This window comes from Tachysurus fulvidraco, chromosome 12, assembly GCF_022655615.1.
Source record: "Tachysurus fulvidraco isolate hzauxx_2018 chromosome 12, HZAU_PFXX_2.0, whole genome shotgun sequence".
In the NCBI taxonomy this organism is placed as follows: domain Eukaryota; kingdom Metazoa; phylum Chordata; class Actinopteri; order Siluriformes; family Bagridae; genus Tachysurus; species Tachysurus fulvidraco.
Genome location: NC_062529.1, coordinates 17,142,301 through 17,166,937, shown reverse-complemented (window position 1 = coordinate 17,166,937; position 24,637 = coordinate 17,142,301). Strand labels below are relative to the sequence as shown.

The 24,637-nt window shown below is 36.6% G+C and overlaps 1 protein-coding gene across 1 annotated transcript; it reads left to right on the top strand.

The window, feature by feature from the left end:
- The first annotated feature begins 536 nt into the window (after window positions 1–536).
- nol10 (nucleolar protein 10) lies at window positions 537–22,896 on the top strand. Its single transcript, XM_027172718.2, has 21 exons — window positions 537–735; window positions 989–1,034; window positions 1,120–1,218; window positions 1,421–1,498; window positions 3,081–3,118; window positions 3,262–3,398; window positions 4,570–4,635; window positions 4,939–4,999; window positions 5,089–5,174; window positions 6,993–7,071; window positions 7,327–7,476; window positions 7,568–7,634; window positions 7,996–8,048; window positions 8,980–9,106; window positions 10,718–10,797; window positions 11,109–11,207; window positions 11,341–11,430; window positions 15,573–15,746; window positions 16,745–17,052; window positions 17,828–17,930; window positions 22,428–22,896. The coding sequence occupies exons 1-21, from the start codon at window positions 670–672 to the stop codon at window positions 22,578–22,580; spliced, it is 2,160 nt and encodes a 719-aa protein (XP_027028519.2). The 5' UTR covers window positions 537–669; the 3' UTR covers window positions 22,581–22,896.
- Window positions 22,897–24,637: the final 1,741 nt, after the last annotated feature.

Here is a 24,637-nt window from a genome sequence, read left to right as displayed (position 1 = left end):
CGTCTCAACATAGCCACGCCCCGTGGTTATGACGTCACAGGTGTTATAGCTAATGTATTTAAAATTTTAGCGTTTATTGTTTTGTTTTTTAGTTTTTATTATTTAGAAATTATTTAGTTTTAGATTTATACATTTTTAGTAATCAGCTTTTAGCACAAAATACATTTGCTGTTGATCAAATTAATTCGTTATTTCCATAACTAAATAGAAATGATTAATTATTACAATAATAAATCATAAGTACAACACTATATGTAATCTTAAACAGACATAAGTACACATTTATTTATTTATTTATTTATTTGTTTGTTTGTTTGTTTGTTTGTTTGTTTGTTTATTTAGCAATCTCATTCATTTTCACGATGTCCTCAAAAGTAAGATTATTTACATTTGTTATTTATTCATTCACTTATTCGTGTACCTAAATATATACATAAAGTGATATTGATTATTTTTTTATATATTGTTACACATGTTATAGGTAATTCCTCTGTAGCATCTGTAACTACTGTAGGAACTAATGCTTTGAGCTATACGTTTCCACACGGACTTTATTTCGTGAACAGCGCAGTTCTTGTTGTGGTTCCAACGTGGGTCTGTAATCTGGAAGCTTTTCTGTGTAAATAATTCTACATATTATGTGTAAACAGCTCATCTGATCGCTTTAAAATGCAGGTGTCTAGTGTAAATAATATAAAAATATATAATCTGAGCCATGGCAAGTCTCTTCCAGAGGTAAGACAACTATATTCTTTCAGAGAGCTGTACTAATTATTTTATTTGTACTAATTCTGTACTAATGTCTCCTTAATATTACCCAGATATTTCATATTTTTTGGTAAATGCGATTTAACTTAAATTATTAGTAATCATATACGGTTAGTAGTCTAGTCTAAGATAAATTTTCTTTAGTTTTAAATCAAAATAATATTACGTAGAATACTTTTTTGTAATTTGTCTTCTTTCTTTTGTTGGATTGTTTCTGCAGTGGTTGTCAGACAGAAAGAAGAGAGCTTTACAGAACAGAGATACTGGTAAGATTTGATCCATGTTATTTTGCACGATTCTGTGTTTTGTGTTTGCTTGATTTTTGTAACTGCTTTCTTCACTTCTCTACAGATATTCAGAGGAGGATTGAACTCATTCAGGATTTTGAGATGCCCACTGTGTGCACCTCTATCAAAGTGTCACGTGACGGACAGTATATTTTAGCTGCAGGTTTGTTTATCAGGAAACTTGCCCATGAGCTACATCAGCACACATTCTGTATTTTAAAATAGTATGCCACTACATCTGAACATTTTAGTAGTATGTGCTGCTGGTGAGGTTATATTCAGCCCTCAGTTTGATGTTTGTGTTATGCGCCTGGAAAAAATGGAAAAAGTCTGTCAAATCACACTTTTATGCTTTTGTGTTATAGGCACATACAAACCCAGGATCCGGTGCTATGACACCTATCAGCTGTCTCTGAAGTTTGAAAGGTGTCTGGATTCTGAAGGTAAGTCTTTAGATCAAAGCTGTTGTTTATAATGCCATTATATAAATGCTAAAAACAGTCTACTGTAACACCGATACAAAGCCTGTATACGGCATGTATATATTTCCTCCCAATTTGGTCATTGCAATTTTTAGATGATTCTCCACTACACTGTATGGCCAGACATTTGCCCACATAATGACAGCTGCCAGAAAGGAGGTTATAAGGGCTAATGCAAGCTTCCTCTGCACCACATACCACAGACTCTAGTCCAATTTTTAAATTTCCCAAAATATATATAAAAAATACTTTTAGCCTAATTAGTGTGAAGCTGAAAATGAATGAAAAGATGGGTCACACAGCACCTACATGAGCAACAGTCCACTTCCAACATGCTCAATGTAGCGAATTTACTTGGGGTTAATCAACATGCTTAGATGTAAGTGCTAACTGTCTCATCCATATACATGAGCTCACAAATGTCTCTCTGAGTGACAGGTAGTCATTCCTCCCATCCAGAGAACACAGTTGAATTTGCCCTCTTGTCTTTGTAGAAAAGTATGACTGCTACTGAGTGAATTAATGGCAGATGAGTGCATTTTAGTGTTAATTTTCCTATTCATTTTGGCCAGTGGGTTTACATTTTGCAATGTAAGGCTGGTGAATATCTGCCAGTGCTTCTTGAAGTTTTTTCTACATAAATGTAAATGTTATTTTTGCAAATGTCTCGAAAGAACAGAGTCAAATGTCTAATGGTAAAAAGTAACTTAAGATACATGCCGTTTTTCCCCCCATTAAAAATGTACTAACTGTGTCAAGCACATAGTAACACATGGGTTTACGTCTAGATTACATGAATCGGGAACTGACCCCGCTGAGCTTATATACAAGAAGCTGTTGGAGTGTGTGTGTGTGTGCATGCCAGACAGCTCTGTTTACTAGAAGAGGGTGTCTGTCTCTCAGTGATGGTGATCTGTCCCTGTGCTGTAGTTATGAAGTCTCCTCAATAAGTAAAACCCATTGCAGTTGATGTGCAGACTTCTGCTGAATATTTAAAAAGCTTGAAGCCGCAAGCTTCTCTCTTCTCCCTAACTAATGCACGCTACACAAGGCAGAAATAAGGAAGCTACATCTTTTTATGAAATGGCTTGGTAGTGCTTATTTGTGATAAATTCTCTCTGTTTGCTTTTTAAAATACTTATCAGTATAAGAATTTATTGTAGTTCTTCAAATGTTTCCATTTATTTATTTATTTATTTATTTATGTATTTATTTATTTTTATGCAAGTAATTTGTTTTTTTACAGTATTACTGATTGGAAGCAGCTCATTTGAACTGAATTTTTGGTTGAAATTGTAAAATATTTGTAGAATTTATTATTCCTTTCTTTAGTGGTCTTTTTTCCCCATTTCCTTCATTAACGTGACTGAGTGTTGTCCCATCTTAATAATTTTATATTCTTATTGTTGATTGTGTCTTCTTAAACGTAATTTTTTTTCTCTGTTCTGGTGTAGATTCGTAATTGTTGTATATAAATATAATATTTGAGATTGAGCCATAATCTTTAAAATATAGACATGTGTGTTTGCTTTTCTGTTTTAAGTGGTGGCCTTCGAAATCTTGTCTGATGACTACTCCAAGGTAATCCTACGTTATCCTAGATTTTACATCTAGCTTATATTTTTGGTGTGTTTTTGTTTCAATTACTGGTCAGAAACAATATTTAAAAACAAAAAGTTTAAAGAAATAAATCACTGTCTTTTGGTTTGTGTGTTTTTGTGTAGCTGGTGTTTTTGCGTACTGATCGTCACGTGGAGTTTCATTCTCAGCACGGTCATTACTATAAGACACGTATCCCCAAGTTTGGCCGTGATTTCTCCTACCACTACCCATCCTGTGATATGTACTTTGTAGGAGCCAGGTAAAGGCAGATTTACAAAATTATTCTTCATATCACTGACAGAAATAGTTCTATACTGACAAAATTGATGGGTATATTACATAAACTGGTTTGAGGCTGGATTTAAGCTTGATGCATAAATATACATTTACATTTTATTTGGCAGACGTTCTTATCCAGAGTGACTTACATTTTATCTCTTTTATAAACCTGAGCAATTGAGTAATTGAGTGTTAAGGGCCTTGTTCAGGGGCCCAGCAGTGGCAGCTTGTTGGTGGCCCTGGGATTCGATCTCAAAACCTTCTGATCAGTAATCTAATACCTAACCACGAAGCTACCACATAAATGTACATTGTACAGTGTTGCCATTCATAAAAAGTGCCTGTATTTTTAAACATTAGTTAAATAATATTTGGATAGAGATAAAGATCGTGTGCATGTGTCCTTCAGTGTGCGTGCAGTGTGTGTGTGCGTGCAGTGTGTGTGTGCGTGCAGTGTGTGTGTGCGTGCAGTGTGTGTGTGCGTGCAGTGTGTGTGTGCGTGCAGTGTGTGTGTGCGTGCAGTGTGTGTGTGTGTGCGTGCAGTGTGTGTGTGTGTGCGTGCAGTGTGTGTGCGTGTGTGCGTGCAGTGTGTGCGTGTGTGCGTGTGTGTGTGTGCGCAGTGTGTGTGTGTGCAGTGTGTGTGTGTGCAGTGTGTGTGCGTGCAGTGTGTGTGCGTGCAGTGTGTGCGTGTGCAGTGTGTGTGTGCAGTGTGTGTGTGCGTGCAGTGTGTGTAAAATCATGTATAATCGTGTGTGTGTGGATGTGCAGTGTGTTTGTGGATGTGCAGTGTGTGTGTAGATGTGCAGCTTGCCATCAGGTATGTTTAAACATAATGTAAAATCATGAAGTCAGACACTTTGTCTTCAATGACGCTGGCTTTGTCCACAGGACCAATGTCATGCTACAACAGGTGTGGGCTTCTTAGGTCCAATTAAGGAAAAGGTTTGGAGAAGAACCACTAACCTTTGACCTTTATAGTGTAATTTGTCCATTCTTTTCTGCTTTAGTGAGAAATTTTCAAACTTTCTAAAGGCCATGTTTAAATTCCTTTTATTTTCCTCATTGAAACACTTCGGGCTGTTTGCTAAAAGAGTTTTCCTCTTAATCGTTCTTGTCACGTTACTTCACTTTATTTCTGGTTCCTTCTCTAGTTCGGAGATCTTCCGTATGAACCTTGAGCAAGGTCGATTCCTCAACTCTCTACAGACAGATGCAATGTAAGTACTGAACCACCAGAGGGCGCATAAGACCGTAGTGTGTTTGCCACTTTGAAAGTAGTATTTATGTTATTGTGTAGTCTGTTGGGCGTCTTTATGGAGGATGCACTGATTGTTACCGTGTTATTCGTCTTCTTGTCAGAGGGATCCTCGGGGGACTATGTTTCATTTCTAACACCAAAGCTGGCAGTGGGGTTTAATATTAATACCTCACTGTTCTCCACTTGCAGGTCAATGCCAAAAAACTGATGCGTATTTTACTTCTCTAACTACATTTTGTGTTTATTTTTTATATCATAACAGGGAGATCAACGTATGTGACCTCAACCCTGTTCATCATTTATTCGCTGCCGGGACTATAGAGGTTGGTGTTGTGCTTGATTTGGAATTGCTTATTGCATTTATTTGTTCCAGATTTGGGATTTTTATTTCCGAGTGTGTTGCTGTGTATAGGGGAAAGTGGAATGCTGGGACCCACGTGTGCGCACTCGAGTTGGCATCCTAGATTGCGCCCTCAGCAGCGTCACAGAAGGAACCGAGTAAGCTCTAATCTTTACATCATATCCTCATGATCTAATGCTCACATCTGCACTAGGCGGTGTGTCAAATTTTGCGGTTTAATTCCCTGCCAGATTTTCTACCCAGTTTGCTATTTTGATTGCCAATAAATAAATAATCCCTCCTTGGTTGTTGGTGGTGACATGGCACAAGAAGTTGTATGACATCAGGAATTTGTCACCACAGTGGTATTTTCATGCCCACATTGTTTTCCTGACTTCAGGCAAAGGCTTAACCATTCTGTCTCATTTCTTATTAGTTGGTTTAGTGGATATAAACTAGTGATGTCACCACCCTTTAATATAAATAGGATACTTCAGTTAGTGAATAAATAAATGAACATACTTCTAATGGCAGATAAGTCAGTTATGGATTTTAATTGTGAATCAGGAAGACGATACGTCATTACACACCAAACGTCATCTAAATGATTCAGTCAATAAAACGTTAAACATAGTAAAAATTGTAAAAAAATAAATAAATAAAAATTGTGCGTACATTTGGCACCGATATCACAGAGATGTCAAAACATTTATTATTGGCTTGTTGTGCGTTTAACGACATTAGAAAACTATTTTACTCAGCAAACACATATATAGGATTGTCCAAAATGTCTCACCAGGGAAAATCCTGGAGTTCTTATTGAGTATTAAAATATGAAATATAGATGCTCTCATTGACACACTTGAAATACTGTAAGATTCTATTGTTGTAATACTATAAGATGTACTAAGATACCTCGCTTTACCTAATATCTACCTTGATCCTGCCTTGGAATTAGCCATTCATACTGGCATGGCATTAAGAGAACATTAAACAAACATCACAGAGATGCCTTAAAGCAAGGTGTTGAACACACACAACCCACAGGCTGTGTAACGATTTTAATTTTAAAAAATGTAAATATTTTTGAGGACTGTAATATGACTGAATATGAGGTGAAAACCTGTGTAATCGTCATTTTTAATATATATACTATTACTATTAATAAGTACTATACAAACTATTTCTTCCCTTTGAATTATATGCAGCAATGATGCACAATGTCACTTAACACTGTTATAAATTCTGTTCAAAATCCGAAATTCATGCACATGTATAAACGATACCTCTAACAGTTATACAGCTCCGCTCTAAGTTAATGCATGTCGTGACTGCCTGTTAAAAAAAAATAAAATAAAATTCTGACTGACACACGGACTAACACACGTGGACACCACAGGCTTGTTTTAGTTTAACTTGTCACGCGGCCATGAAAGACAGGTTCACAGTGAACAAAGACTCATGTCACTCAGGGAAATTTGGATAAACAAGTTTGAACTGAGTTGAGATCTGGTGACGGTGAAGGCCATAACATCAAACTGGCTGTTTTCTGAGCCCATATACCCTGTGGATGGGAATCTTGTCTTCCTGGAAGAGACCAGTCTCACAATGATAGAAATGTTTCCTTAGAAATTAGAAAAATTTTAGTGACTCTTCCCTCCAAGTGAATGCTTGTGTATGGAAGTCTTAGGAGGCCATTATTGCATGCATTATTAATTTTTTTCTTTCTTTCATGTTTTCTCCTGATCATGACTGCAGCAAAAGTGCAGTAACATAGTAGTAATAATGTCAAGAAAATTAAGTCATGATCATGACAAAACAGCATGTTAACAATAAAACAAGAAAGAAAAAATATATTAAAGCATGGCCCCTTTAGACTTCCATAAGTGACCCCTGATAAGCCAGTAAATGGCTTATGCAGAAGAGCTACCATTTTTGTTATGTACAATGTGGTGTGGTGTGTTTTTCATTTCCAGAGTTGAGAGTTTGCCGTCTGTCAGTGCGCTCAAGTTTAATGGCTCTCTGGGTATGGCTGTGGGCACGACTACAGGACAGGTCAGTTACTACTAGCACATAATAAGCTTTTTTTTTTTAAGAAATGATCTCCTATGGATGAGCTCTGTTGAGTGTGTTCAAGGGTGTGTTGTCCATTGTCAAAGGCCACTTGGGGAGGTGTTTTTTTTTTTTTTTTTTTTTGCATATCATATATACACAGCAAACTGTAGATTAGTACCGGAGGCAATGCCTAGTCAGTACAAATTCTAGTTCCTTCACAAATGTGCATAAATAAACATCCCGTTGTTTCTGCAGGTTTTGTTGTACGACCTGCGTTCTTCTCGTCCCCTGTTTGTTAAAGACCATTATTACGGCTTGCCCATCAACTCCCTGCACTTCCATAAGCAGATGGATCTGGTGATTTCTGCAGACTCAAAGATCATCAAGATGTGGCACAGAGACAACGTAAGCACAACACCCACTATGTCCTTACCCATAGCACCATGACACTGGCCTGCAGATAGATTGTGTCCAAAACAGAATTTCTTCGTTTCAGGGTAAAATGTTTTCCTCCATCGAGCCACAGGCCAACATCAACGATGTGTGTGTTTACCCTGAATCAGGTGAGTACCTTCATTCCATGTTTAAAGCCTGCCTGTGCTGTATGAATTCCCTGATGGCAGGTAAACTTTACCTTCCTTCATTACACAGTGACCTTGATGTTTTTTCTTTTCTTATTCTGTGTAGCAAGGAGATCTGTCTGCAAACTTTGCACATGTTGTACAAAGAACTAGAAAGATTACTATAATAAGTTACATTTAATCTGACTTAAGAAATGCAACCTGTTTTACTGGTAATAACTCCATTAACTTTGTTCCAGCATAATACATAGGCGTTGTTTGACAGCATGTCCTCCCAGCTAAGTAACTAAAAATCTTTTAGGGCTATTAAATGTTAAACTTATCACTTTTATCCCTTTTAAAGGTATGCTCTTCACTGCTAATGAAGACCCCAAAATGAATACTTTCTACATTCCTGTAAGTAACTACAGTTTTGCTGTTGTTAAAACATTTTGTCTTTGTGTTTTCATTTGAATTATGACTCATTCTGTTGATATGTACATGCTTTTCAATAGATCACACCTTTCTGTTTCTATTTAAAGCTACTGTATTTAGTGTAGGCAAGGCTGACTTACTTTCCTATTAGTATAGCTATATATAAAACTATCAATACTGAGAGGAATTTCAAGTCAAGTCAAGAAGCTTTTATTGTCATTTCAACCATATATAGCTGTTGCAGTAAACAGTGAAATGAGACAACGTTTCTCCAGGATCAAGGTGCTACATAAAACAAAGACAGGGCTAAGGACATGTAAGTAGTCCTAGCCACATAAAGTGCAACTGTGCAACCTGGTGCAAACAGTGCAGGACAAAACAGACAAGACAGTGCAGGACAAAAGACAGTGCAGACACAAAGTTACAAGTCAATACAAAAAGTACAAAAATACAATACACAAAAGACAATAAACAGTAACGGAAACAGTGCCGACCACCAGTGTATATACTGTATGTGAATACTGAATGTTCAAACAATATTTTGTGCAGTAACATTAGAATGAACACAGTTTCTTAGCAGCAGGTCCTTGGGATAATATATAGAATTGTGCAAAAAAAACAGCAAATGACTGAAATATTGTATAGTATGTGCAATTACGGCTGAAATGTTGGACAGTTTATGCAAAAACAGCAGCAAAGTGAGCAAGACAGCATGTAAACAGTTTGATGGATTCATTTAACTTGTATAAACAAAAGTTATGACTGATGGCTCATCCAAAGAGCGAGGTTTTGGAACGTTCTTGAATGAGCTAAACTATTTCAGAAGGACCCCAGATGATTAAAGGTCTCCTCAACATTGTATATTTGCTATCTGACAGCTTAATATAGCACATCTATATTAATTGTTCTATAGGCCTTGGGTCCTGCACCTCGTTGGTGTTCATTCCTGGATAACCTGACTGAAGAACTGGAGGAGAACCCAGAAAGTACCGTCTATGATGACTACAAGTTTGTTACACGCAAAGACCTGGACAACCTTGGTAAGTTCCATGGTCATGTATGCGTATGTTTTGTTTTTTTTTTGTTTGTTTTTTTTTAAATTATTTATTTTTTTATTTTTTGCTTCCTGTTATTACTAAAAATTCAGTTCTATGTTTGGTGTGTTCCCTCTATTATTCCATCTGCACACCCACAATTGCTCTTGAATGTTAGTAGAGCAGTAATAGTCAGTAGAGTATCTTTCACAAGAAGTACCATGATCCATGTTTTTTTTTCCACAATTGAGAAGATTTCTTTTCTATGAGGCTTAAGATTTTTCTACTTTTTTGCTCATTGATAATTAGCTTATGTCTGTAAATAAGAATATTTGAAGTCTATGAGGTTTTGCTTCATAGTATCTGTTTTGAATCTGACCTAAATCTGAGAGTTAACATGCAGCTGATTTCACTGTCCTTTTGTCATCAATCTTGGTTTCCTTTAAAAAGAAAAAAAAAGGCATGTTGCTGTTTTGCTAATCTGACTAGAGGGTCAATAAAATGAAAATCCATGAAAGCCTGTGGAAAATTCTTTCTGACATAATGTTTTTTAGCCTTGTAGATAGTCGGTGGTCTAATACGCTTGTTTGGGCCAGTTTTTTCTTTACACTTTGAACTGTTCTGTTATAGTATTTTTTCCAAGTACTCCGTTCGGTCTGCTGAGAAACCTTGGAATGTATTCAGCCAGCTGACAGCCTCTGCTTTACAGAAATGGAATTAAATTACTAGGTTTAGAAATATTAAACAACCTACATAATCATCTAAAAGTTCATTTAGATCTTTAAATCCATTGTGTCACACAAATGTACCACTGAGCTAGATTGCTGCCAGCACCTCGTCCCAGCTACAGGCATCAAGTCTTCATTCTGACAGGAACAGTTCTTATTGGATAATGTGGTTGTTGTTTTTCTCTCATGTATAGAAAATATGTCTTATTATTGGTGAAACAAATATCAGCTTTTACTGAAGGCTTTTGTTTACTATTAATGATTAGGAACAAATCAGTGACTTTTTGCCCCTTTGTCCTATTTCTTCCCATGCCAGATAACAACGTGGCATTGGGAAACAGTCATAAGGCCCTATTGATTCCTAAATCTGTGTAATTATCCTGCTGTGTGTTAAAACCGGGCAGCATCGTAGTGTCTTTTAGCAGGATTTTTGTATCAGAACTAATGAAAGAGGTGTTTCTAGACTTTTAAGAAATCATATACAATATATGATCATATTATTAATAATTAATAAACAATTAATATGGCTAGTTTCTTGGCCATTAAATTGACCTGGCCAAAACAACTACAAAACTCTATCTCTCTTTTCTGTTCGTTTATTTTTTAAATAAATGGCAACTCACAAGGTATATGCCATTATACTATTACAGACAGGAATATCTATCTATAAAAGATATCAATATTGATAATTGCAGTTCACCTTGGAGGCAGCTGAAATTCACAAATTTTTAATTTCTATTCCACTTGTTTATTGTGACCTGATATATTAGAGGTATTCATTCATTCATTCATTCATTCATTCATTTTCCTACCGCTTATCCGAACTACTCGGGGTATCTCAGGCGTCATTCAGTCTGATCTAATTGTATGGCTGGTTTTGTTCCCTCAGGTCTGACACACCTGATTGGCTCACCTCTGCTGAGGGCCTACATGCATGGCTTCTTCATGGACATCCGACTCTACCACAAGGTGTGTGTATGTGTGAGAGTAAAAGTGCATAAAAGTACATAATCTAAGTACTTGTAAATGATGATGATCATTATACAAGTACTTAGATTATGTACTTGTGTCTTATGTACTTATTAGATTATGTACATAATCTAAGTACTTATTGGTTTATCAGTGATCATCATCATCATTATACCTTTGTGGCGTTCAAAATATTTTGTGACTTAATATTTAGAGTAATATTTAATCATATTTGGACACCGAAACAATTGATTGTTTAAATCTTTTAATGATTTCCTTAAAATGGAACTATGCTTCTTATAATTCCCCAGGTTAAAACTATGGCAAATCCGTTTGCCTATGAGGAATATCGCAAGGACAAAATACGACAGAAAATAGAAGAATCTAGGGTACAGAGAGTACAACTAAAGGTGACAAGTCTCTCTCTCTCTCTTTCTCTCTCTCTCTCTCTCATGTATGATCTACATCAGCCATTCTTACATATTTCAAATGAAATGACGTACCTGTTCCATGTCTAACCTCTCCTTTTCTGCACATTGACAGAATCTGCCGAAGGTTAACAAAGATCTTGCAATGAAGCTAATGGCAGAGGGAGAGGACAGAGAGTCACGAAAAGCCAAGAAGAAGGCTAAGGTGAGAGATTCTTTTAGTCTTTTGTCAGCATGGCAGACATAGCGGTTTTAACTAGTGCGTGGATATTCCTAATCAGAATCAGGTTTATTGGCCATGTGTATTGACACACACAAGGAATTTGGTTCCAGCCGTTTGTGACTCTCAAGTACTGACATAAATAACACTATACTATACAAGATAATACAGACTATACAAGCAAATGCAGATGTGATACAATAGACATTATGAGTATTAGATGTGAATACAGAATATATGACTGATCAGTTCTGTACATAAAGTGTGTGAAGTGTGAAAAACAATATTGTGCAATATTATGCTTTTTGTACAATATACAGCAGCAGTAGTGTGTGTAACATATAAAGGTGATGTGGTGACTGACAGTTCTGATAATGCGTTACTTATAGATATGAAACAGAGAATATATGACAATTTATTTATATAGCACGAATAATTTCAACTTCGACCAATGTGCTTTCCATTAGGACATTAAGAACAGAAAAAAACGAACAACAAACAAACAGATAATCATACAAACATACCATCAGCCATATGCTTTTGAAAATAGAAATCTCTTTAGCCTTAACTTAAAAATATTTAGAGACGAGGCTTGTCTAATGGACACTGGCAAGGTGTTCCAGAGCCTGGGGGCAGCAATACAAAAAGCACGATCTCCCCTGCACTTAAGCCTCGACTTTGGAGTAAACAATAGATCCTGGTTGGAAGACCGAAGGGATCTATTAGGTTATTTAGATCTATTTAGTAACTCACTGAGATAAGGGGGGGGCAAAACATTCTGAGATTTATAAATGAGGAGCAGAATTTTAAAATCTACTTTAAACAAACGGGAAACCAATGTAGTGAGCGTAAAATAGGAGTAATAGGCTCCCTCTTTTTTACCCCACACAATAGTCGAGCCGCAGCATTTTGGACAAGCTGCAAGCGGGATAAAGCTGTCTGGCTGATCCCAAAATAAAGTGAGTTACAGTAGTCCAGCCTAGATGAAATAAAAACATGAATTATTTAAAAAAAATAATTAAGATTATTAACAATGATTAATGATTATTAATACTATTAATTAATAATTAAAAATAAGAAAGAAAATTCTTAGCTTTAGAAAGCAGACGCAGCTGAAAAACGCAAGCTTTGACAACTGAATTTATTTGCCGGTCAAACTTTAAACCATCATCAAAAATGAACCCAAGATTTTTTACCCATGATTTCAGACACAAAGACATCCCTCCCAGATCTAGTTTCGGGGGATTTGAAAATTCAGATAGACTAAAAACTATAATTTCAGTTTTCTTTCCATTGAAAATTAAAAAAATTTAGGAAAGCCAAGCCTTTACATCTGCCAAACATGTCATAAGAGATTCAAAACCCACAGAATTTCGTTTGACAGGCAAATAGACCTGAGTGTCATCCGCATAGCAATGAAATGACAAACCGTGTTTTCTAAAAATTGAGCCAAGAGGGAGCATAGAGAGAGAAAAAAGCAAAGGAGCCAAAATAGAACCCTGATGGGACCCCACAGGGCAAAAAAGCATTACTCGAGTAATGTTCACCCATCTGGGCTGAAAAACTTCAATTTGCAAAATATGATTTAAACCAATCTAGACCAACACCTCTTAAACCAACACAATGTTCTAAACGCTCAATGAGAACAGCCTGATCGACTGTATCGCAAGCAGCTGTCAAATCTAAGAGTACAAGGACTGCAAAGTCACCCGAATCGCATGATTTTAAAATATCATTAAGAACCTTCAAAAGTGCAGTCTCGGTAGAATTGGATTTACGAAAACCTGACTGAAATGTTCATTTGCTTCTCTCATGATAAGAAGATGATGATGACTGAAATGTTTCAAACATTGAATTATCAGCTAAAAACTTTGTAACTGTAAAAACATTTTTTTTCCAGAATCTTTGACACAAAATGCAGATTAGATATGGGCCTAAAGTTTGTTAAAACTGATTAGTCCAGATTCGGTTTTTTAAGCAATGGGTAAACCACTGCATGCGGAGCAACATCAATAAAAACTTGTTTAAATAAAAAAGGAGGAAGAATATCTAAAGCCAACTATTTCCAGCCAATCTGGAAGTGAGACTAGTTTAAACTGCCTAAAAAAGGTATTGGCGAAGGAGGGATTAAACGGATTAACAAACGAGGGAGACAGCCCCAGCCGGAGATCCCTAATTTTACTATCAAAAAATAATAAAAAATCCTCACATGATAGAGAAATCTCCAAAAAAAAGACAGGCCGACGGGTTAGAGTGGCATTAATAATATTGAAGAGAGTCTTAGATCTAATTCTAGTCAATAATATCTGACAAATGTCGACATTTTGCTTTTTGAACTGCTTTCTCATATTTAAAAAGAGAGTCCTTTAAGATCTCAAAAGAAACATGAAGCCTGTCCTTTTTCCACTTTCGTTCTGCTCTTCTACAGCAAGGTCTGAGAGAGCGAATAGAATCATCAATCCAGGGTTCAGAACGGGTTTTAGACTGAAACGTCCTTAAAGGAGCCACAGCATTTAAAACATTAGAACAGGTGGAGTTAAACCTGGAGAGGAGTTCCTTGACGGTGGCATCACAGGAAAAATCGGCGATAGATGGCATCACATCGTGAAAAATTGATGAAAAAGAATCTTTTGGTAATCTTTGAGTAATTACCAGAGAAAAGCGGCCACGAGATGAGACTGTAGGTGCAGCAGTAGAACATGGTACAGTAAACATAACAGACTTCTAAATCAGAGATACTAAGTCCATGCAAAGGTCTAGGTCAAGTGTTGTATGGCCATCCTTATGAGTGAGAGCATTAACCCCAATAGAAAAGTCGAAGGCGTTTAGTAAATGGGTAAAGCCCTTAGCTAAGTGATCATTCATGCAGCAAATATGAACGTTAAAATCTCCAGGTATAAGAAGCTTGTCATATTTCAGAGTCACATCACCCAAGAACTCAGCAAACTCCGTTAAAAAGTTTGTATTAGATTTTGGTGGTCGATAAATCATCACTATGAAAAGCTGATCACCAAGTTCTAAAACAAACAATTTATTTCAAAGTGTTTTTATTGTTTTAAATGCACATAACACAAACAAACCAACATTCTCTTATGTTATACAAGGCATCCCGATCCACAAACCTCATACTTTACAAACATTATCTCACATAACCCCTTTCGCCACAGATTTGCATCCAAAGTTCGTGCAAGCACTGAGAATGCACACAAAAACAAAACAATACAAAACAAACAAAAAATAATAATAAAAATAAAATGAAAATAAATAAATAAATAAATAAATAAATAAATAAAGGGGAGATAAGAACCTTTTTTTTATCTAAAGAATTAGCATCAAATGCATTTCATAATAATCCAAGAAAGGTTGCCATAAATTCTGGAACCATTCTGCTGAGTTTTGAACTGTAGTTCTTAATCTTTCAAGCTGGAGGAAGGACATAATTTCGCACACCCAACGTGAGTGTTTTGGAGTTGAGGGAGATTTCCAATTTGTAAGAATTAATCGACGGTCTGACAGTGTAGAAAATGCTATTAATTGAGATTGGCCTCTTGAGACCCCAACTTTAGTGTGTACCACCCCAAATATTGCAATGATAGGATCTGGATCGATATTGTTTTTACAAATGTAGGTGAATGTATTAAATATCTCAGACCAGATATGCCTATGCTTGGGCATGATTAGAACATGTGAGCCAAAGAAGCAGGGGCTTTGGTGACAAAGCGTACAGTTGGGATCCACATTAGGATATATTTTGGCCAATTTGGTCCTAGAAAGGTGCAGACGATTCTAAAACAAACAACTGAATATAATTATGATGAGTTGTTAATCAGGGTGATTGCCTGTGGAAAGAAACTGTTCCTGTGTGGCAGTTTTAGTAAGCAATGTTCTGTAGCGCTTTGCAGAAGGGAAGAGCCGAAAGAGGTTGTGTCCAGGGTGCGAAGGATCAGTGGTGATTTTTCCTGCCCGGTTTCTGGTAACGTTGTCCCGGGGAGTGTGGCGGGGGGGCACCAATTATTTTTTCTGCTGTTTTAATCATGCGTTGCAGTCTGTTTCTGTCCTGTTTTGTTGCTGCACCAATTCTATGAACCCTCTTGATACATGCGTCTGTGTTTGTTTCACACTCTCAGGGCACTGCCAGCATCCTGACTGATGACCGTTTCAAGATGATGTTTGAGAATCCAGACTACCAAGTAGACGAGCAGAGCGAGGAGTACCGTTTGCTTAATCCCATTGTGTCCAAAGTGGGCCAGAGGAGGAGGCAGAGGCTACAGCAGTTAGCTGAGGAAGAAGCCATTCAGAAGGTAGAGTATGTCACAGATTATCAGCAAATGTGGGATTTTATATCAGGTCTATTTTAAAAACAATCTCAAGTGTATAAGGCAGTGTATATTTATTGTATTATATGGCTAAATTGTGGACTTTTGACCATCACACCCATATGTGCTTATCAAGCAGCTCGTTTTAGACTTAATCCTTTTTTTTCCCGCTGTTATATTAAACAACACTCTTCATTTAGGCACAGGAGTATTAGAGATCAGGCACTGATGTTGGGTGAGGAGGTCTGGGTGCATTCAGCGTTCCAGGTCGTCCCAAAGGTTTTCAGTTAATTTGAGGTCAGGGCTCTGTTCAAGGCACTCGGTTTCTCCAGCCTTAACAAACCATGTCTTCATGGAGCTTGGGTTGTGCACAAAGCCAGTATCATACTGGAACATGTTTGAGACTCAATACTTCCCAGTGAAGAGATATTATCCTATTATATATAGAAAATTCTCTTGCATACTAAAACATCCTATACATGTATGCATTCCAACAGTTTGGAGAAAGAGCCACATATGGAGGTGATGGTAAGCTGTTCAAAAACCTTTAGCAATATAGTTTATATTAATTTTGGTTTATATTTGAACAATAATAAAAATAGGCAATTATGATGATTGCTTAAGACTTATTTTGAAAGAAATGCAACTTTTCTTAAAATTTTCTTAAAAGGCCTTCAGTTTTAAATTGCCTTAAATTATTAGTTACAAAGTGGTGTGAATTGAGATTATAATCCGGTGTTTTATTTTGAACCTATGACTGAATGAGGTTTTTAAACATTTTACATTACCTCTCGAACAAAGTTTAATACAAGCAGGTGAGTGCGTAATTTTCAGCACTTAGTGACACAGTATGTGTTTATTAAATATGTTAATGTCTGTCAATACTATTCATTTAATTATTCATTTCATTAATTAAAGTCTTATTATAATGCTTTGTACAGAAAATTTAAATTTATCTATTGAAATTTGTTTCCTTCTGATAGTCAGATGAAGAGGAAGAGGAGCTGGAGGGACGGCCCAGCTCAGAGGAAGAAGAGAGCTCAGACGACGATAAGAGTTGGGTGGAGGAGGTGAGGGAGCAGCGGCGTCTCTTACGAGAAGAGCAAAGAGAGCGGCAGTTGAAAGAAAGAAAAGAGCAGGACCGCAAAACCAGCCTGCAGAGTTCAGATCCAGTCAGAAAGTCTCAATCGAGCCAGGCTCAAGGCCAGAGTCAGCCACTCTTCTACCAGATCAAAGCCGGAGAGGAGTTCCGCAGCTTCGGGGACGTGGCACGCAAACAGAAGATGCAAAAGTACATGCTAAAATTATCCTAAACTACCATTATGCTAAGGTCAATGATGATGTACAATGTGAAATTTGTTCTATAAATAATCAGAATTGCTCAGATTTAGATTTTAACTAAATGGTGTTGGTTGTCGTTTATGGTGATTTTAGTCCCACAATTTGTTCATGGTCAGTTTTACGAGCAGAGCTAATCTTAGTCATGCATGCCACCTCACTCATACATCTTACTCATATGACTTTGGCCATTGTTTAATTACAGGATTTTTCATTGTACCTTCCTTGTAAATACTATTGCTGTTGTTGCATGACAAGCCAACACCTAGCATAAATTAATGATAATGTTTATACTTGGCTAAATTTGGCTAATTCTCTTGGCTAATTCTCGCTAGTTTTTAGATACGCTTGGTCCTTTAACATTAAACGCTGACTAGCCTGATTTTATTTATCTACTAACAAATTTACACCAGTTACACTAAATTCACAGTAGCAGTGTATATAATTTTCTCTTCTCTGAGAAACAGTAGTTTAACTAGTTAAATAATTAAATCATCCAATAATCAGTGTAAAAATTGGTTTTACATTTTACATACTAGACTTCCTCCTAATCTTTTTCTTCATAATGTCTTCATCCGCATTTAATGCTTCAACTTAACGTTTATTACGGGATCAAACAAAGTTAGAAATGAATGATTGCCTTACAAATGAGTTTTGTAAATCTTTAGATCGTTTACGTTTATTGTATTACTGTATGAAATTATTCTAAATGACTATTTCCATGCCAGGACCTCCCTTGCGGAGCGTTTGAAGCTGGAGGAGAGCTCAGGCACACTGAACCTCGCTGACACTGCAGTCGGAAGCAAGCAGCTGACCTTCACTCTTAAAAAGGTGAGTTCTATCACTCATCAGTGTAGAACAGGAGCTGAACATGCGTACTGTTGTACCACTTAACGTCTGAGCCCATTACAAATACCCATTACAAAGTTTGGCCAAAAAAATTCTTTGAACTAGAAACAGAAATATGTGTAGACTTTCATTACGTGCGCAAATTGTATGTGTATAGTGTAGAAAAGGTATATGATTTCTAAGGTCGATAGAATTGATTGATTGTAACTAAAATGTTATCACGTGATATTTTGATTGATTTGCTTTTACACATCGCATGCAAACGGTGGGTATTAGGACACCTCGGCACTTCCTAGAGCCACCAAAAAGTCATAGGAGTGAGCAGATATGAGCCCTGTAACACAAAAAAGGCATTTATGTGGAAGTGTATTAGGTGCTTGTACAGAACAGTGTGACTCATTTACTGCATTTTTTAATAATTTTTTTTATTTTTGGAAACTGAATCAACCAGTGCAAGAGATGACTGCCAGAAAAGGTCTGATTAGTGAGAGGGTCACAAGCAACAGGATAAAAAAAGTCAGCCTATAGCATTTACTGTGAAAATTTGGCTCTTTATCTGTTGGTACACATAACCTTTTGAAAATACCTCTCTGCTAGATCAGTGGGTTATTTGGAATGTGTAAGCAGTAGTTTAGGTTGATCCTTGTCAAAGTATTTATTCACATGTTCAAAGAAATATTAGTCATTTAAAGTGACCAAAAACATTGACTTAAGGAAAAGTTTTCTTCTGCCTGAGGTTCATTTCCTAGGCTGCAGGGTTTCTATTAATGTGATTGTAATTAATTACACAACGAAATTGTATGGAAAACGTCCCAAAAAGTGTGTGTGTGTGTGTGTGTGCTCCTGTCTGTGTGTTGGAGATAAATGAAAAAGACAATTAAGGGCATTATTATCTTACACCTGGTATGAACCCGCCTTTTTGAACCCGCCTTTAATGTACTTTGATGCCAATATGCACCACTACAAGCACCTAAGATCCACAGGACATCTGCCACATATTAGAGCCACTCCTTTAAAATATTTGCATATGATGCTGCTTGTGAATCCACATGTCTGTTGATCCTAACCAAAGCATTTGAATAGCAAGACTTATTTTCATTGTAGTAATTCTATACACCAGCTTAAATGACATTGACAGCAGTAGATAAAGAGTATTGTCTGCCTTTTTGTGTCATTTACCTCGAGGACCATCTATCGTCATTCTTATAGGGGGAAAGAGTTTGTGTCTTTTCAGTGAAGATATTATTTGTGTACTTTGAATGTAGTGACTTCTGTTAGCACGTTACTCTTGTACTTCCTAAATTAAATGTGGTTTCTGATCCGACTTGGTTACTTTTAGGATGATGATGATCCAGTGCGACGTGCACGAGCTGTGTTGAAATTCAGATAAAAAAACTGCTATTAAGAATAACGTCCATCCAAATATAATTATATCTGAATCTAGACATATTTATTATCTGTGATGGCAACGATATTGAATAAGAATGAGCTTGGAGCTTAATGGCTGTTTTGTTGCTTTATGTTCAGTTCAATTCATATGTATTTGTATAGCGCTTTTTACACTTGACATTATCTCAAAGCAGCTTTACAGAACAGAAACATAGAACAAAAGTTTAACATAAAGAATAATTATACTATTTCAATTATACTACTACTAATAATTTCTACTAGCTTTTCTTTCTTTCATTCTTTCCTTCTACCTTTATTTTGGTTCTTCCATTCATTCTGCCATTCCTTTTACCTTTCTTTTTCTTCGTTCTTTCCTTCTACCTTTCTTTTCCTTCTTCCGTTCATTCTCTTTCACTTTACGTTTCTTTTCCGTTGCTCTTTCCTACTACCTTTCGTTCCCTTCTTCCTTTCCTTCCTTCTTTCTTTTAGCCGTTTTTTTTTTTTGTCTTTCTGTTGTTCTCTTGTTTTTTTTCTCAAATTGCTTGTTCCCCTGTTCTCACTTGCTTGGCGTAGGTTTTAAATGAGGATCTGATTAGAGCGTAAGGAATGCCAGTCTTAGTCACTCATATACTGAAGAAATTCTTTGTAGCTCCTGTGTCTGCCCTTTCTTTCTCTTTGCCCACACACACTCCAAATCCATTTATACAGTGCCAACAAATAAGAAAAGCGCTTTCTTGTTACTGTGAGAAAAATGAAAGTGACCTTTGGTTTCACACTTGAAGAAACATGCCTGGCACTGAGTAAATGTAATCTGGATTATGTGTTTATGATTATAATGCTGCAGTGAGTCGTGTTCTCTCGTTTCGAGGTTTGTGTGAATAAATGTGTGGTGGAAAGTAGTGGGAGCTCTGAAGCAGCGTGACTGAAATTCTCTCCTGGCTAAATGATTTTAAATGGTCACAGTGTTGGAGCAGAGCAAACTTATCCATTTAATGGTATTTTCTATATAGATAGGATAGAATAGAAGCATTTTTTTTGCCACATATACAGTAAAGCACAGTGAAATTCTTTCTCCACATAGAGCAACTTTGGAGGTTGTAGTCAGAGCGTAGGGTCAGCCATGATACATCCCTGGAGCAGAGAGGGTTAAGGGCCTTGCTCAAGGGCCCAACATTTGCAGCTTGACAGTGCTGGGGCTTGAACCCTGATAAACAGCCGGAGAGCCTTAACCACTTGAGCCACTTCTGATATAGAAGCGTAGCTGAGTTTCTTCTGAAACTACTTTAATGATAATAAACATAACTTGGTTGAATTTTCTCATATTCAGCATGTTTTTAAACTATACCCATGTGCATAATTGTATAAAATCAAATGTAGTGTCCTTCTTTTACCATTTTACCCCTTAATATGTGTCAAAGACAAAAAACTTACAAGCACAGTGTGTCTATTTATCTATTACAGTGTGTCTATTTATTTGTGTTATTTGTGATTTGTGACCCATACGAAGGGGTTAAATGATTTTATGGAGGTGGTAGAGTTTATAAAAGCTCTGCACACTCTCTGTGTGGTCTCAACAGTTCACACCACTATATAATCTTCTACACAGAATTAAAGTGATTATTTCAAAAGGGTAAGCAATACTTTCTGGTCATCAAGAGATGCATGAAATTCTGCTTAAGCACAGCTTTGCAAAGTATTGCTTACCCTTTTGAAATGATCACTTTATAAACTTTTGTGGGTAAATGAAATATAAACTGTATATTTAAAATGTAGTTTAGTGTGAAGCTACAAGTCTAATGTCAGCTTTTGAGGGAATTTGGGACTGAAATGTTTGAAAAATTCCTATATGTTGCTATATAGCTGTAGTAAGAATTTATTAGAAGAGCATTAATTTAAACCTGCGATTTCCTTCCATCCAGCACACTATCATCTAAGCTGCTGTTATAGTAAATTAATCAACGATTTGTCTTACCATTAGAACTGCAATTGAGATTGAGGAGCACTGTGGTATTAAAAATGTCTCTAAGTTCATTCATTTACTTTATTTATTCATTTTATATGCTATGTTTTTGTGCAGTGAGTTAAGTTTCAGTGTTTTAAAAAGGTTTGACCCACGTTAGTACTAGAAAGATGTGAGGAATAAAGACGGGTACCAGAGAGAAGCAGAGAAGCATCCTGCTCTTTTCGCTGGTGCCGTCACAGATTAAAGCTGATTTCAGGACTGTGTCTGACTACAGATTTCAAAGTTTCAGACAATCCTGTAATCATCGTACAGGAGTCAATTTGAGGTGAAAGTGGATTTTAGCTGTGATTAACATTAGAGAACTTTAAGGCATGGTGATCATGGTGGCTCAGTCACTCATTGTGTTCAGACTGTATAAACACAAGGCAAAAGAAACATCTAACAGCAGTGGCTTAGTGACTACGACAGGTTAGATTTAGCAGCAAAGCTGTTCTTAAGCAGAATTCCATGCATCTCTTGATGACCAGAAAATATTGCTTACCCTTTTGAAATTAACACTTTAACCCTGTGTAGGAGATTATATTGTGGTGTGAACTGATGAGACCACACAGAGCGTGAAGTGCTTTAATAAACTTAAAAAAAAAACCAGACGTGTCATACATGCACCGTTATACATTTTAACAGTAGTTAATTTCAACGTAATCATTCAAAATCACAGTAAATATTAAAATAAATGTTTTTCACTCATGGGTTCAAAAAATGTATTCATGGAAATTCATTAAAAAAATGAGAAAAAAAACAAGTTTTATACATAACATTCACACGTAGTTGAACTTCATGCACATTAGCGGTTATAAAATCTCGTTCTGATGTTTTTTATAAACATTGCCTGAAGCTACTGAGAGTGGTATCTGCATGATTTTTTTCAATGAACTGCTTCAAAAATAATTGGTTATCTGGATACATTCTTTAATGATTAGGAAAACAGGTTTTCCTTTTAAAGTGGCTGTTGAGCGTATATTTGGAGTCACCAACCGGTTCTGACACGTTGTGTTGGACAAATTGAAAGTTTAAATTAGCCTTCATGATTTGTTTTTAACCTGTTCTCTCGTTGTTCTTTGGCACAGACTGAGAAGCAGCGGAGTCAGCAGCAGGCCGAACGGGAGCACCACGAGGAGAGGAGGAAGATCAGGAGGGCTGCCGGTCACCTCTACACTCGAGGACGAGGGAGGGGACGAGGGAGAGGACGAGGGAGAGGACGAGGGAGGGGACGATTCTGAACCCTGCCTCCAAATTATTGCTGTAGTCACTTCTATTCATTGCTTTAAACACTGCCTCAAAATAACTTTGTCCTGTTGGTATGAGGACAGGCAAATGCATTGTAAACCCTGCTTTTAATGTGGATTTCATAGAATGACAGAATGCAAAAGAAGCTGGGGATAATTCATTTTAATACGTCTGTGCGTGTGTGTGTGTGTGTTCTAGATTTGTAAATGTATGTGCCCTCTCTGATACTCTCCCTGATTTTGTCCCACAGTGTAGTCTATACCAACCGGACATTGTTTTAAAAAAAAAAAAAAAAAATTTTTATTCACAGTTGGCTGTGTGTGTTTTTACGACATATTCTGATCTCAATGCACTAGGAGCTAAAACTTCTGTTCTAAAATTCATTTGTAAGCTGTAAGCCGACTTGGCTCTCCTAAAAGTAGAGTCAGAGGGAAAATGAGAAGTGGCAGTGACAGAAAAGTGACAGGTGAACATGAGGCCAGTGTTCCAGCTGCTGTTGCCCCTCCTCCAGTCCTGGCTTTAAGCCAAAATATTTTTACACATTTTCCTAATATTTTTTCTAGAATTTCCCTTTAAGGACTAGCCTGACACCAACTGAAGCAAGTATCAAGATTAGCTGCTATATGACGAGCTGTTATTTTGACGAACGACTGCTTAATATATTAACAGGTGAAAAGATAACCAACTGTAACCGAACACTTGTGTACCTTTTCATTGCAGTCTTCTGTTCAACAATAGCCCGTGATTATGTCAAGCTTTATAACTACTACCCTAAACTTGAGGCAGTATTCAAGAATCTAGCAAGACATGACAGAATGATTAACTATGGCAGATTAAAGTGTGGTCGATATTTGTGTTTTCAAGACGACCGAGAGATTTCGTACATAAAACAAGCAAATTTCTAAAAGTTAAGATACAAAGTAAAAGCAGTTACAAAATCCTCAAAAACCTGATCATCTGATTCGCTGATTCATTTCTCTCTGAAAAATATAAAAAATACAGTGTAGACACTAAATAATAAATATAAATACTATAAATTACAATAAGTATAAATATTATGAAGAGAAATATAGGCCATCTGATGGCAAAATGCAGTGAAGCACTCCTTAAATATTAAATCTGTTTATATTGATAGTATATTGAATGTGCATGTTTCTGGGGCTAATTGGATGTTTTGTGTCATATTGGTCCTTTCAGTGAAAGGTTAGCAGTTGTTATATTCACTGTTGCAGTTTGCAAAGGCATATAATCAAAGATAGCAATATAACCCTTAGGTAAGAATGGTCAGTTTTTTCTGTTTGCTCCTATTAACAAAAGTCCAAGTGTTATTACTTATTCTTATTCACCGTTTCATTCACTCATTCATTTTTTTCATTCGTTCAAGTGATAGGATTGAGAAATCCAGTGTGAAAAAAATGGAAAAAAAAAAACATTGTAGTAAAAGAAAGATGGCAGAAACTTGTCTTGGCTGGCTAAAGATCTACGAGTTGATAAACATGATGGTGTTGATGGTATTAACATGAAGGTAGAAGATGACCTGTTTGAGAAGTTTGAACAGACGATGATGTGGTAGAGCTGGACAACCTCATGGATTGAAGAATGCTAATAGCATTATGGGTAGCCAGGGTAACTTGTTCATGATTTTTCTTTTTAAACCATGCCTTAAATATAAATATTCATATGAAAGTCATTCATGGGTTATTTTCTTTATTATGAATGGAGTTCTTCGGTGCTTTCACCAAAAAGGCAGATCAACTCACAAAAGCAATTTTGTTTGTTAGGGTCACCATGGTCATCCCAGACATGCTTTGGGAAAAGTCACATGCCGGATAAGATGGTGGAGAGACAGCACAAAATAGGTCACTGATTCAGAGCCGGCACATTTTGTAAGAAAGCCAAACTGTTCTAATGATTATAACTGGTAGTGAAAGCACATAATGGCACGGGCTAAGAAAACAGTCAGTTTAAATGGCCATCTTTAAGATAGATTAGGGCTGAAGAATGTAATCTGCAATTGAATTAGTTTTGGTTGCTAAGACCAGATCATCTA